Genomic DNA, 15,210 nt, shown 5'->3' on the forward strand with positions numbered 1-15,210 from the left:
AAGGGGACAAATGAAGAGAAACAAATTAAAAAGCAAAAGCCAAGCCAAGGATTTTTAAAGGTTGTAGAGAAGCACAGTAGAAAGAGACAGACAGGAAGGTGCCTCGAAATGGGAGATGTGGGGGGGGGAAAAGCAAGAAGGGAGCATGTGGGAGTCATTACAGATAGGAAAGAGGAAGAGAGAGATGTCTGAAAGCAACCCCCCTCCCTGCTGCAGCATCACTTTTAATCTGGGGGCAGGAAGAAGATGAGGTTGGGCCTGGAAAGAAAGAATAAATAGAGTATTCAGAGAGGATTACAGCAAATCAATATGAGCACCAATGCCCTTCAACATAGCACTGAACCAGGGGGGTTGCTGGAAGGCCAATATGACACCACTCAAAAGAGGCCCAGCACTGCCATTTGCCAGCTGGATGGTGCTGTCTATTCTCAGGTGTAGTGCTGCTGAGATTAGGACAGATTTCTCAACTTTGTCTGAAAGCACTTGGAGACAGCTGGCACAAACATATCCTTCCAAATTCACCCTTCCCAGCTGAGGACACTCATCAAATTGTGATCAAGGAGGACCCACCCTGCTGCAATTGGCACTGAAGTTGACCTGGCTCAGTTTACAACCTTCGCACTCTAAACAGTAGAGGAAGGAAGAGCTCCCCAAGAACTTGCTAACCATGGTCCTAGTGTTTGGTTAAGAGCTCTCGTGCCTTCTAGACCCCACTACTCTGTCCCTGCAACACTCAACAGCAATCCTCCCCAATTGTCTGTGCCAAAACCTCATCCATTTCCAGCTCTGGTTCCCGCTTTAGCACTTTCTGCTGCAGCTCGGAGTAGAAGTCGATTCCCTCAGAGACTGAATGGAGAGGCCTGTTTTGGGGCTCGTAGTAGCTGCTTATTTGCTTCTGTATGAAGCACTGGTGGTGCTGAGGTTGATTCATAAAGCTCCCATCATAGCCCTTGATGTGGGTCCTTTTGAACTCCAGCACTGTCTTGGTGTAGGTGTTGAGAGTGGTGACAGCAGAGGCCATGCAGCAGGTGAAGGAGACCCAGGCCATGCTACAAGAGAGACACAAGAATAGCACATGCTGTGAAAAGCCAAATGGGGTAAGGATTTGAACTGTATATATCATGATGCACCCTGATTTGCCAGGCAGAAGCTTGCCAGGCATGGATGTGAACTAGAACAATGAAGGCTCATAACATTACAATTCTTAGGGGTTACCCCACCACAAGATCCTTTGTAGATTGGTGGGGTAAATCTGGTCATCCCCATCCCAGGGAAGGTAGAGATATAAGGAAAATCTAAAAAAAGCAGCAAGAAAGTCTTGGAAAGAAAGAACTGGTCAGAACAGGACAGCACATTTTGGAAGCAAGTTCTGCATTGTAGGGCGGCTCAGTGTCTTCCTGGACATGAGGCATGTCCATGAGCATAACGAGATGGCTGTGCTGACATTTGATGTCCACAGCTGGCTCATGGTGTTGAAGTCATAAGAATCGATGTGATCATTGTCAGTATTGCGCTGCAAATTAACCCTGTGCTTTCCATGGGCACTTGTAAAGCTCATCCAACTCTTTTTCAGTTGGCATATCAGCTGAGGTGAACTTCCTTCACCTCTAGAGAAACAAACCCTGAACCACTTGCTTTTTGCAGCTGCTCTTCATGGCTACAGTGTCCATATCTCTAAACATGTGCCTAGGCTTGATGCTGTAGGAATAGGCCCTTTGGACATTGGTTAGTGTTGCCAAACCAGGATGGAGCTTACTGAAACTGCAGAAAAAAAAAGCATGCTTGAGAGCATCATCACAGTTGTGACACTGATCTCTGCACACAGGGAAGAGCTGAGACCAAACAGGGCAAACCAGCACAGGGACAAACCTATTTAGTCAGCAGGGCTGAAGGCACTTGTTTAGGTGTGACCCCATTGTTTTGCCAGTCCTTGGTAGCTATTCATTTGAGTGACTCAGCAACTATGTATTAAATCAGGGGATGAGGCAAGGAAAGGTGACTAGCAGTAGCAGAATATGGTACACTGGTCTTTGGAAGCACAGAAGGTCAAGAAGGGAGAATGTGAGGTTTTACAGGGTGCAGCATGGCCGGAGCCCAAAGGGCCAGGGAGGTGAAGATGCCTTCAGAGCTCACATACTAGAAAGCCCAGCCGTAGTCCCATGAGTGAGGTCTCCAGTCCTCTGGTCCTAGATTAACTGTTGCCTGAAAGACCTGACTGTACATCATGTGTGCCACCATCCCAAGGAGACCTGGACACAAAAGATGAGAAAGCAAAAAAGTTACAGCAGGAGCCAGAGCTGCATACTTCAGCCTTGTGTGAGATAGGAGGGTTTCCTGCTGCTGTGATTCCAAGCCTGCAGAAACACACTTACCTGACAGCACTGAGGAGACAGCAGCAAAGGCATTGAGCTTCAGCCCACAGACAGGATTGCTAGTATGCAGCATTTCCACCATCAGGAGGATGAAGCTGATGAGCAGCAAGCTGATGTACAGCATCTCTGAGCCCAGTGACAGCCACAAGATTCCTGCCATCAATGAAAGACCTCTCATATCAGTACAGGATGGCTTGTTTGAAGAAGGGTACTCCCTCTTCTCAAGCCAATACTGAAAGGATGTCCTTTCGAAAGAAGGAAAACAACAAGCACCCAAAAGCAATCCCCCCAGTGTATGAGCAAGGGCTCAAAGGATTCTGAAGGGTACAGAGAAGATGGCTGGCCTGGCACTGCAGAAGCTGAGAGGAACTAAAATAGCTGACTGTAAACAAACCAGCATTATTCAAAACACCAGGGAAGAAGCTATGGGGAGATAGGCAAGGGGGAAGCTGTTGAGTTTTAGTACAAGACATAGTGGTCATATGTCCATGAACACACCTGAGCTGAACTTTGGAAGGTTCTTACCCATTAGTATAGCGACATTCAGAGGAGGCTTATAACAACGACTTTTAACCTGAGACTCAACTGGTTAAGAAAAGAAGTGTATGGTTCACTTGCAGTGGTGACAGGGACCTGGCTTCTGGATTTCAAGAGAAAGGCCTTGCAGGCCTTTATTCCTTGAGGTGGATATTCAGCTAGCACAATAACACTGACTGCTCACTCTGCTGCTTGAACATAGTACAGGGACTTTCGTGCTGGGATTATCAGTGGGATATAAGTCACATCACAGTCCTTAGCTGAGCTCACTGTGCAGTAGGACTTGGAGGAGAATGAGAAAGGACCCTCTGTAATGCTGAGCTGTGGAAGAGCACAGGATTCACTGAGGAAGAAATATTAATCTGACAAATGAGACAGCACTCTGAATGCTACTGTTGGCAACTATTAATGGCTGTAGAGGAGACATTCAGCTGGGGTAAAGGAGTGTGAAGAAAACCCTCATTAACATGGAGCTGACTTGACTCCTCAACATCATTAGTGCCATAGAGTCATCCAGGTCTTTAGCAGGAATTGATGAGCTGCATTCCTTGCTCAAATGAGCTGGCTTGCTTGCTGCAGCACCATCAGGCAGACTATTTCATCAGAGGCCAGACTGCTGAAAGTGTCTTGGAGGCTGCAGGCACCACACACCCAGGCACATCTCTGAGCCTTTTTCTACACGAGTCCAGCCTCTAACATGCATGCTGTGCAGTCTGGTTTGGTAGTGCTGCCTGTACACACCCAGCTCAGCAATCAGCAGTTACACCACCTTCTTCTGGGCTGGCCCAACTATGTAATGGCAGCTGTGCTGGAGGTCAAGGTCATCTTAAAGTGATGCAATATGCAGGAAGGGATGAAAATAGACGATAGAGCTTTTAAGACCACAGTGTCACTAGGAGTATCATGCTTAAGCTTGCAGAGACCCTCCAATTAATTTCTAAAAAGCCCAATGTCTTACAGAACATGACATCAATATTAGGCTGCAATTAGACAAGCAGCAGCAGTAGGAGGGGTGTGAGCGGGGGCAGACAGAAAGATTTATAAAGACACATAATGTGGTTGCATAAACCTCCTTTCTCAGGAAAACAGTCTATAAGCAAGACATTGGAAACAACAGAGCCAGAGACCTGGGCAGGGAATGAACCACAAGAAGGTGAGAAAGCAGAAAAATGCATTGCTGCCCTCTGTTTATTTTGCAGTAAATGCAAGAGTTGTTTGGTCAATGCACTTAAGTAATTAGTTTTATGGTGGAGATCTGCATGACTTCAAAATAATCTTGTAACACCAGCAGTATTTGAATGGTGTGAGTACTGTTTCCCAAAAGAGTAAGCAGGGGATGTTTTTCTACCCTCTTGTTGTGCCAAGAATGGCCTGGGTTAATCGGCACAGTGTTGCCACTTGCACTGGAACCCTCACATCACTATATAAAAGCAGGTCAGTGAGTGTTTTTAGAAGAAGGAAAACAAGGCAGAAAAAGATGAGCTCCCCAAAAGTACTTATCTTCCTGCCGGCTGTAGCTATTCCCCAATGTTTCTTCCAGCCCTTGCTCTCATGGCTTGAATGCTGACACAGACACTGTGCCCCAGGCCTTTCTCTTCACACATGAGCATCGTCTGAAATGAGTTGCCTCCAGTCTCTATCTCAGGAAACAGCTAACAAGCTCACACCATATGAAAAGCTTTCAGAAAGTAAAATCTCCATTCTGTTTGCACACATACTTTCAGGTATATTGAAGTTATTCCCAAGGGAGTTTGAAACATCTGACAATGACAGGAGGGGTAAGCTCTCAAACCCTGGTATTCTATTTTCAAGGAGGCAAGGACTTCACCCTAAAAGTGTAACTTTTGGATGTCCGGATCACTGTCAACAAGTAAGAGGTGATTCAGCCTCCAGAGTCACCCTGTTAGACCCCAAAACTGAGGAACTGCCCTCATGTGGCATCATCCCCTTTCCGCTGACTACAGCCAGACAACAAGCTCAGACTGAGCACTTTCTAGATGAGACAAATCCCACTACATATGAGAGGGGTCTGAGGTTTCCAGCACTGACCTCAGAGATGGCACTGGTTTAGGCAAGCATCTGGGAGGAAATCTTTTCTCTTCCAGAGACCATGGGGCCAGGATTTCATGCCTGGCTCTCTGAAGACCCACACTGTTGGTCTCATGCAGGTGAAATTTTAAAGGTCTCCCATCCCAAGCAGGTTCATGGGGCAGATACAGGGATTTGCCCTTACCTCTCTCTGCGGGTGGTGAAAGCTCAATGAAGCTACGGCATTTCTCCTCTGAAACAAACAAAAAAATGGTATTAGTTTGCAAAATAATGGAAGGTATGTAAGGGAAAATAAAATCTTTACATTTCACTCTCTTTTCACTTCATATGGCTCCAGTCATCCCTGAGTCCATATTTTCTCACCTCTGCTCTTTCTGACCATCTCTCCACACAGTGGAGGCAAGGTAGGGGAAGTCAATGGCCTTTCCAGGAAAAAAAAAAAAAAATCAGCATTTTGTAAATCTTATGAGCCTCTGATGAATATAAAAATCTGTTGCTACCAATTTACAACAGGACACATAAAACAGGTCAGGCCAGTTAAGGATGTAGCTTATAACAGACTGCAGACCCACCACTTCTGCTGAGGATATGAATTCCCACTCACCCGAGTCTCAGCAGATCACTTCTAGCACTGCCTCCCAAAGAAGAAAGTAGGAAAAAAATCTTCCCAAGTGAAATCCTGTGTGACAGAGATGCAAGTCTCCTGTTCCAGAGCATCACACAGAAATATGGTCGTCTGTCCTCACATTTTAGGCATGCTATTTGGACAAATGATGTTCATATTTGCTTTGGCTTTTTATGTTGACCAGATGTGAACTATTGTCTCAGCTGTGGGTCCATCATTATTATCTGTAAATCTCTCTTACTGCATATTGCATTGCTGCATCTGAGGGTCCTCTCCTCTATTTGGCACAGCATTTTCTCCCAGTAGTATCAGCCTGCTGCTTTTCATGTGAGAAACTCATTTTCTTAATTTCTATCTCCGGTTTTAATCTCTCCCAATCTCCTGTATTACTTCTGTCATCCACAGCTCTCAGGACACTACTCAGTTCAGTGCCATCTGCAGTCCTCATTAACTCGTGGTTTGCTACTTCACCTAGAACTTTAATGAGGTTATTCAGTAATGCCTCATCTAAACTGATCCTGAGATTAGCCTGAATAATGAAATCCTTTCTCTAGCTCAACTCAAACTCCTTTTGCTCACAGTAGCCCCTTTTTTTGCTGTTGTCTAAACACTTATTTTGAAGACCACCAGCAGTGGATGGGCTGTACTTGATTCACAGGGGACTGAGGTGATGTGCTCTGCTCCAGCTTCCACTGCAATCCAGATCTAACAAGCTCTCTGTCTTCCTTCAGGCATTGGGGTTATTCCAGGACTGCCCACTGGCCAGACATGTCTTTCAGAGAAACCTGTCAAGGGATGTAGTCCCATTCCCATAAGCACTATGGAAACATACTCCAGCCCCACCCACTCCCAAACAAACACATGTCCTTCTGCAGAATGTCTGGAAATGCTCATAATGAAGCATCCCTTTCATTTGGACGTGAGAGTTTCAAGCACATTCCCTCCTTGTCCCACCCCACTTCCGTCTGCTTCTGTTCACCAGTTCTTTATTTTCAAACTCTGGAACAAGAGATAAGAAAATGAGAAATTCTATACTGGAATGAGGGTTTAGTTAAAGAGGGTAAGATGTTTATACTTGGGTAGAGCTTGAAGAAAGGGTGGTGGCCTGAGGGGAATGGGCCTGATGAAAGCCACTTTCATCAGTGTGTCTTGAGATACAAATCTCCTGGTTGTCCACTTTTCGGGTCAGTTCTGATCTCTGATGTGTGTGCCATGCTGGAAAGAGCATCTGTGCACTGCCAAGCATCCACTTGTGCTGGCAGGACACAGGTTTCAGCAGAAGGACCCAAGTGGGCAGGAACAAGTCAAGGGTGAACAGAGGCATCAAAAGAGTGTGCTACAGGCTGCATGACCAGCCCCTGGCACTTCAGAGTTTACAGCTCCTGTCCCACATGGTCAAAAATCACAAGTGAAACCTGTCACAATATCACGAAAACAACTAAAAAATGTAAAATAATGCAGCTCTAATCCTCAAGTCAATTTGCCTCGTAGCCTTAGTTCTTTTGGGCTCAGATCCTCCAGGTTTTTTAATGTGCCTCTAAGGCAGTATTTCTCTTTCTCTTTTAACTTTTTTTTTATTAAGAAAAGGTTCGTCCCTGCTCAATTCACAAAACCTCTCAGTTTGGTGATTTAAGGAGAACAGCAGCTGGTGCAGCCCTCACAGTGATGGCTATAAGTTGACAATGCTGCATAAAATCACCACACTTAGACTTCTGAGGGGACATGCACAAATCTGCCCTGGAGTGCACAAAGTAAGCTGTGCATAGGAGATATGGGAAAAAGGAAAGGAGGCTTGCTCCGATTCACATCAGGATGACTGACACCTTCACAAAGTTATCACCACCACCACTTGCACCTACCAGCCCCTATTCCAGACCAAAGAGCACACCAGAGACAATCTCTCTTATCTCCTTTGTTTATCCCAAGGAAAGACTGGAAATATATTAACTATGGCAATACACAGGGCTGATGCCATCTAAGAAAATGAAGATGGCTTTTCTACCAAGTGTTGTCAGATTCCTGCCTTTTATTTCCAAAAACTTCAAGAGTAAATACAAGGGTGGAAGCTGTGGCTGCCTGGGCAAGACGCTACCTGGCCCTTCCAAGCTCTCTTCACAGGAAAGCCACATCCCTGTGTGGAAGTATCTGAAGGCAAAGCGGTCATCCCCGGTCTCCCAGCTGTAGTGCACCACATCCTGGTATGAAACATTGCTAGCACCTTCATCAGGTGGCATGGGGACACGGATGCACTTGGTGGTTTTGGTCTTCCCACACAAAGGCTTGGGCACCTTCTGGGTTCCGGTGCACCAGTAGCTGCCAAGCAAGGCAGTGGTGGAGAGACTGAGAGCCAGGAGGTTCAGGATGACAGCCAGAAAAGCACGGCTCCATGGCAGTCCCTTCAGCAGCTCCATCTGCAATACACAAATGGGAGGAAGGGTCACACCAGCCATTTGTTCCACCTTGCCTTACAAATCCCAGCTCTCCTCAGTGTGCACCTGTGGGGAGGGGATAGAAGTACTCTGCCCTTACAACATCCCGACCATTCACCAGCCTGGAAGAATCATTTCCTGGCACCCAGGGCAGTGAAGCACTAGGTCAGCTTCAACCATTTCAAAGCGCTCTGAATATCAGTACTGGAGACAATAGGATGACACAGTATACAGAGCAAGGGTGAGTGCATGAGCACAATGATAAGGACATCATATTTCCTTCATCTCATTGAGGGAGGGAAAAGCTGTTAACCAACTTCCCCAAATAACGTGTATTGTCTTTAGACAGGACATGATGGATGCTCTGTCCAACTAAATCTGAATTCTTGCTGCCAAGTGTCCCAAAATACTTTTTCAAACAGTTCATTACTGCACATAAGGAGGTAGGGAGTGTGTTGATTTCACAGTGATGAAAGGCAGGAAAATGTTCCTGGTTCACTGAAGGTCACACATCAAAGCAGTGACCTGCTCTAAACAGACATTCAACTACCCAGACCCAGCAGCTCAAGTTCAAACCCCAAAGCAACACCTCCCACCTGAAAAAACACTGCTCTGAACATCAGAAATGTGGTAGCGTAGTGGGATAACAGTGTCTCTGCTCTCATACAAAGTGGCAAACCCTTTTTTTTCAGAGCAAACATTACCACAAACACTCTCCCCAGTTTCATCTCATCAGAAAAAGAAATTCAGAAAGCAGTTTATGTACCAGGGTCCTGTTGTCTTTCTCACTCAGAGGGAGGCTAAAGATTCTATGCTTCCTGCAAAACCTTGCATTGACTCTGAGAACCCAAACTAACCACTCCATGGACTGATTAGATGTCATCTACCCACACATCAACTTTCATGTAATCAACACATTCCTCTTCCCACATGGCACTCCCTATGTTTGGCACAACTTCAACCAGATACTCCCACCTTCTCCTATTTATGGCTCTCAAAATCTATTTGTCCATGAATAGATCCAGTTTGCACAAACATTGGCTGCTGCTGGTCCTCCTCACAGAACCAATGCTGAAAGTGTGAGGAAGGGCCAGCATACTGTGGACAACACTATAAATAAAGAATAGAAGACTGAGCTTTGCATTGTTTCTGACTGCACCACAGCCCAAAGTGGTGCAGTTGAAAGTATTTGCTCTACTAACCAGCAGGCCCAGAATCGAGGTCAATATAGATGATGCTGAAGCTTCTCCTGAAAGGCAGAACTTGGTTAGCATGTCAACACACAGAAAACAGTGCCTGATTGAGAACACTCTTGTTGAAGTCAAGAAAATATCCAGCTCCCAAAAAAATTCCAGGATTGTCTTAGGCTCTGGCTTCTTTCATCTCTCCTCCAGTGCATTTCTTTCTTTCATCAATGGAGATACTGCACCCTGGAGATGGTAACATCTCAGTGATACCATAACTAACTACCATGTTCTGAAGGCATGTTGATATCACCGTCTTCAAAGAGCAGATACTTGCTAGGAACACTTCATTATGTGAAAGTTTCTAGCTCAGGTCAGTGGCAAATTCCTTACTGAAAGTTTATTTGAGTGGAAAATTTGGCTGAAATGAAATATGATTGAAAAGGAAGCTTTAGATAAAATTGCTCTCCTCAAAGTCATGATTTTTTATTGGAAAATAGAAACCTTAAGCACACAGATTCTTTCAGTTTTTCACAAATGCTTGATTATAAGATTTTCTGACACCTGGTTTCAGTTTGATTATGCTTCTATTTAAAAAAACCCAAAACTTTCCACTCCCAATACTGACAAAACTATTTTTTCTAATTTAAATTTTCAACAGAAGATTTCTAATTTAAATCTTTCAATAGAAAATATTCTTTCCAGGTAATATAATAGAAAATAGTGAATGTAATAGTATTTATAGAGTCATAAAATTTCAGAACAAGTAATAAGGAAAAGGCAAAAAAATATGAGGAATTAATTAATCAGAAGAAGGAACTGGATCAAGGATGCAGAGGACTCAGGGAATGAGAAGCAAATCTGAACTTGTCCTTCATGAAGATACTGTCAGAAAAATTTCTCTCCATAAAAGCCAAGCACTTACTGACAGTAATTGACCACAGTACCATGATAGCCCCAAAAGGAAAAAGAGTGGAATTTACCTTGCCAGCAAGTCCTTGAAGTCCTGTTAATTTGGAGGAGCTATACAGAAATGAGACTCACACTTTGCTATTTTGCTCATCTCTAGATCCTCCAAGAAACCAAATCGCTTCAAACCCCCCTACACTTTTGTCTCCTCCCTTCCTCCCCCACCTCCCCCACAAATCATCATTAAATGCTGTCCCTCAAGGCAGCAGCTGTTTTGTGGAAAGTGGTCATTTTATAATCCACAATGCAATCACAGCACAGCTGTTCTGGGAGATTATACTGGAAGTGATTGGTGCTGTGCACTGGGATTAAGTACAAAAGGGTGACCTGTGTTGACTAAGTAGAAAGTTTCTGTACAACACAGAATGACCTCAGCCATCTCCATGCAGTGGCTGTTTCTGAGCTTGTATGGAGGGAGCTGCCAGTTCTCTGGCCAGTGCTTCAGGAGATGAGTGACAGAAGCTCAGAAGCCACCAGCACCCTTAGCTTCAGGTCACTTCTTGCCCTATGCACAGTCTCAGCAGAATAACAAAGACCATAAGATCCCAGACCTGAGATACATCTTCCCAGGCAGCCCTGCCAGATGTAGAAAGGGGAGAAGAAAACTATAGGGAGAGGAAAGTTTATGTGAGTGAGCCTATTTCATAGACTGATCAATTCAGACCCTAAAAAGACATCAACCCATTTCTCCCCATGGGTATTGGAGATTTTAATGACAAAAGGAGCCCCTTATCAGAAAGGGTTGTTGAGTGGCATGATGGCATCACTACCATGACAGAGGTATGTGAAACAGTGACAAGTCAATTAAGATTGAAAGGATGGGAGCATGGGGAAAACTTTCAATGTCCCTCATAGTGGCAGCTTTTACCAAAGCTCAAAGTTCACCAAGAATCCCAGCTCCTAGCAGCTTCACATCATCTGAATTTGGAATGCTAGTAAGGAGAGGCAGAAAGATTCACACTCACCCATAGTCCCCTCTGAGCTCTTGTCCTGAAAGTTTATGCCCCTATACCTGATGGTGCTGATAAAACCTGTTTGATATCACAACGAAAAGTAGGATCGGCATCACCTCAGGAGAACAAGCAGTCATTAGAGGGCATGGAGCAGCACCCCCTTGAACCAAACTGCAAGGAAGAGGAGCAACACAAAGGAAAGCACCCCACCTGACCCACAGATGCCCAATGCCAAACTGGTGTGGCTTCCACCACCACTGAGAGGGAGCAAGATCAATTCCCTGCATGCCTGCACTGCTGCTCTGCCGTGATGGAGGAAACCAGTGGTCCATCTGCTCTCATTCCCTGCATTCCACATCAGAGATCAGAGGCTGTGGGAGGTGGGTGTAGGACCAATGCTGGATGGGACATCCCCTGCATAGAACAGGCAGCAGGCAGAGCCCACAGGATCACGGTCCTGTATGTGGGCTGTGACATGTCATGGGCTCCTGACCCTTCCTGCCCTTAGCAGAACAGTTGCTAGCTCTGCAGTTATTTTAACCATACTCACACATAAGCTCTTCTAATATAGATAATAATTTCTAAGACAGGCTAACTGAAAGCAATGTTAAATGTTTCTGTGCTCCATGGACTGTCTGCAAGTTTTTTATTGATAAAAAGGTTCTGTTTGAGAGAGATGTACTTAATTTACTGAAACAGGTACAATAACAGCTGGTGCTGTTTAAAGTAAGAGTGGTAATTCTTACTTTTTTCATTGTTTAATCTCTCTGCAATTGGACTCATTAATTTTGGCTTCTAAATGCTTAGTAAACAAACGTCTGGTATTCAGGCTCAAGAATAGATAAAAGTCCATTTCTCTACTGATAATCCTTTATGTTGACATGTTCTGAATTTTAAGCTCTATGAGACTCTCATTAAAATTCAGGATGCTATGTCAGTTCCTAAAGCTGGGATCACAGCACACGTACTGATGAAATGAGACTGAATTAGATTTATACAGATAAGAATTCAGATTTAAAAGTAAATTTTTATAAATATGTTTTGGTTTTAAAAAGAGACATGTATCAGACAATATTCTAAGTAATGGCAAATATTTATCCTTCCAGAAGATGGCAATCTTTCTCTAGTCTTCTTTTTGAGAGTCTGCTGCTCACGTGTGCTGGGGGGAAACAAGATCCAAGTTGAGACTTCTGTTCCTTCCCTTTAAGTTTTTTCCTCTTTCAACCTTCCTCTTTTTTCCATTTCTATGAATACAACCTCTTTACCTCACCTGGGCACATCGAGGGGTTCAAGTTATCTTTGTGTTATCTGAGCCTGGGGAGGCTTCTGGAATTACTGGAGAAATTAAAAGGGAGGAAAGAATGGAGAAGCTCAGCAGAGCATTTGCTTCATCTACCATGCATAGAACTACTCTTTCTAATACATTTTCCAGTATTTTGTCAAATAGCAAACTGACTTTTGTAAAGCGTTCCCATCCTCAGATTATTGCACACAGCTCATAGAACACCAACACCAGAATGCATTTCCTTATGTTCAACAAACTTCCCTTAGAAAATTTTAGGAGCTTGAGGTTTTGGGGTTGCTTTTTTTTTAGTGGTTTGTTTGTTGTTTTAAATCTCCATTCCAACCCTTCCTTAATCTGACCAACTGCAGACAGGAAAACCAAGCTGTATCTGTTTTTCTCCCTACTGTGCCTTCCAGTTTTCTCCTCTTCATATCTGATATTTCCCACCATAACTTGGCTTGGCTAGGGGTTTTGGATGTCTCCTTCTCTTTGAACTCAGCAGCAGACAGTCCCTGGTGACTCATTTAAAGTTCGCCCATTGAAGTGAATGCCTATAGCAGTTGATTTCCTGTGCAATCAGCCAAGTGCTTGGCTTATAGAAACAAAAAAAGGAAACTAAATGCAAAATACAATCTTAGCACAAACACCTTAACAGAGATTGCTAGCTCTATAAAACCTAGGGCATTTACAACTGATGCATTTTTATTCGAGCTGTAACACACACATAACTTGGGTACATCCTGCTCTGAAGTGACTCTCCAAACTCCCCAGAATGTTCATGGAAAAAAAGGGTGAGGAACCCTTGTCAGATGGGGCCCCAAAATTGCAATACTTAACTGGTAGCTCTCAAGAGGCACACAGCTCTTCACAGCCCTCCATGCAGCAATCCTCCCCAGGGATATCAGGAATCAAATTCTGTCCTGACATTGGCTCTCTAGTTCTCCTGAAGAGGAAGAGAGGAGGAAGAATGGCTATTTACACCCATAACCGCTCTGTGAAACCTGGACTAAGAGTGGCGCATACTCACCCTTCATTCCACACATTCCTTGCACATGACACTTCCCACCGCTCCTTGTTTTGCTGTTTTTACAGGAAGACCATCCAGTGCTGCAGTCCCCTCGCTGCCACACAGAAAGCAGGGTGTCTCCGAGTGGCAGTGATACTGAGCGAGCCAGACTTCTCAAACACAGTGACAGACTGCAAATGCCAGATTTCTCCCTGAGCTCTGAATAATTCCACTCAGATTGTAACCTTTATTTAGCTGTTTGCGTGATGCATTAACTCTTGCTCTGCAAATGACCTAACCAGGCATATTTTTCTAGTCTAAGCACATTTAAAGGTGAATTCTGTTTTTAAACTTGAACAGCTTAGATTGCCAAACAAAAGGGCTGTGGCAAAGCAGCAACAAAGATTGAACTGGAATAAGTAAATGCATCTGAAAGACGAGCAAAACAAGTTTGCAGTCAGTTTTGACCTATTTTTCTCCCTTACTTTTTTTCTTCTTCTTCTTCTCCAAACAAGTCTTACTTGGCTGGATTTTTTTTTTTAAATCTTTTTCGCTATCGATCAGTCAAAAACCCTACAGAAAGAAGACATGAAAAGAAAAAAATCAAATGCCATAGCAGAAAATTTGAGGACTCACTAGAGATTCCATGCTTCAATGCTGGATAATTAGATATGAAATGCTTCAATATCTAGATAAACAACATAAGACTATTTAAAGGGAGTTGCTTTTTACAGAATACTCAGTCTTTAAGTGTGTTCATCTGCTCACACAGGAAAAAAAAAATTTATAAAATGTATCTAACCATAAATTGGAAGCCGATGAGGAAAAGACAACATTTTATAGACAACATTTTATATAGATCTATAAGGATATTAAAGAGGAGCCCGTCTAGGAAAGGGTCCATACAACCCCCCAAGCAGATAAATGCTTACCTTATCCACTGCTCACTATCCCCATCTGCTCTTCTCAAGCATCCAGTGACATATTACAAGGTGATCCACTATTGCTTTCTCTCTGACTGAACATGAAGCAGACAAGAAATTCTGTAAGATCTGACCAGATGCTTTGAAATATACCTTCATTTTACTGACGGCTTAGTTCTTTCTGAGCTGGCTAAGTCATCACTGTACATTCTACCAGCCACAGGATTGGCAGGGCATCCACTTCTGCAGAATGCAACTTCATAATTTGGTAGTCCTCTTTATGAAAACTGCTGCCAGTTTTACATCCACCACTTATGGGATCTCAGTCTGTTACTCCACAGAATGACAGACACACAGACTCAATGGTTGTCACAGGCTCATGGTTTTTTGTTGGTTGTAATTTTTTTTTCTTTCTTTCTCATCAAGAGGGACCATTACAACAACACAGTCTGGTCTTGGATGTAACAGAACCTGAGGAACCTCATACAATCATTCTAGCAATACACCGAGTTTTATACAACTAACAAGTATTGACTGTGCAACAGAATATGATGGAAAACCCATCACATCCTTAGAAAAGTTATTCCAGTTCTTAATTAACCTCATTCTTAAATTTTTTCATTTTATTTATAAGCACGGTGTCTGCTTTAGTTTTCCACCCGCATCTGACTGCTCCAACACACAAATAAATAGCCATTGAAATTATTTCCTAAAAATGGTATTGTAAGAGTCATAAATCAATGAATTTCATGAGAGGCACACAGTGTGATCTAACAAACTGGCTGACAGCCCAAATTCCTGGTTCTGTACTTGGCTCTGACATGTAATTTTCCCCTCCTGTTGGCCAAGTCATTAGTGGTGAGTTTACACTGCAGTCA

General features: G+C 43.7%; 1 protein-coding gene across 1 annotated transcript; it reads right to left on the reverse strand.

Moving 5' to 3' along the window:
* Positions 1 to 733: 733 nt before the first annotated feature.
* On the reverse strand, positions 734 to 13,331 carry GSG1 (germ cell associated 1). The gene is made up of 6 exons (XM_030458895.1): positions 13,241 to 13,331; positions 7,676 to 7,994; positions 5,143 to 5,190; positions 2,373 to 2,525; positions 2,138 to 2,249; positions 734 to 1,049 (listed from the first exon to the last, which is right to left on the reverse strand). Exons 2-6 carry the CDS (start codon positions 7,992 to 7,994, stop codon positions 734 to 736), a joined length of 948 nt encoding a protein of 315 aa, XP_030314755.1. The 5' UTR covers positions 13,241 to 13,331.
* Positions 13,332 to 15,210: the final 1,879 nt, after the last annotated feature.

The sequence above is a fragment of the Calypte anna genome, chromosome 1 (genome assembly GCF_003957555.1).
Source record: "Calypte anna isolate BGI_N300 chromosome 1, bCalAnn1_v1.p, whole genome shotgun sequence".
NCBI lineage: Eukaryota > Metazoa > Chordata > Aves > Apodiformes > Trochilidae > Calypte > Calypte anna.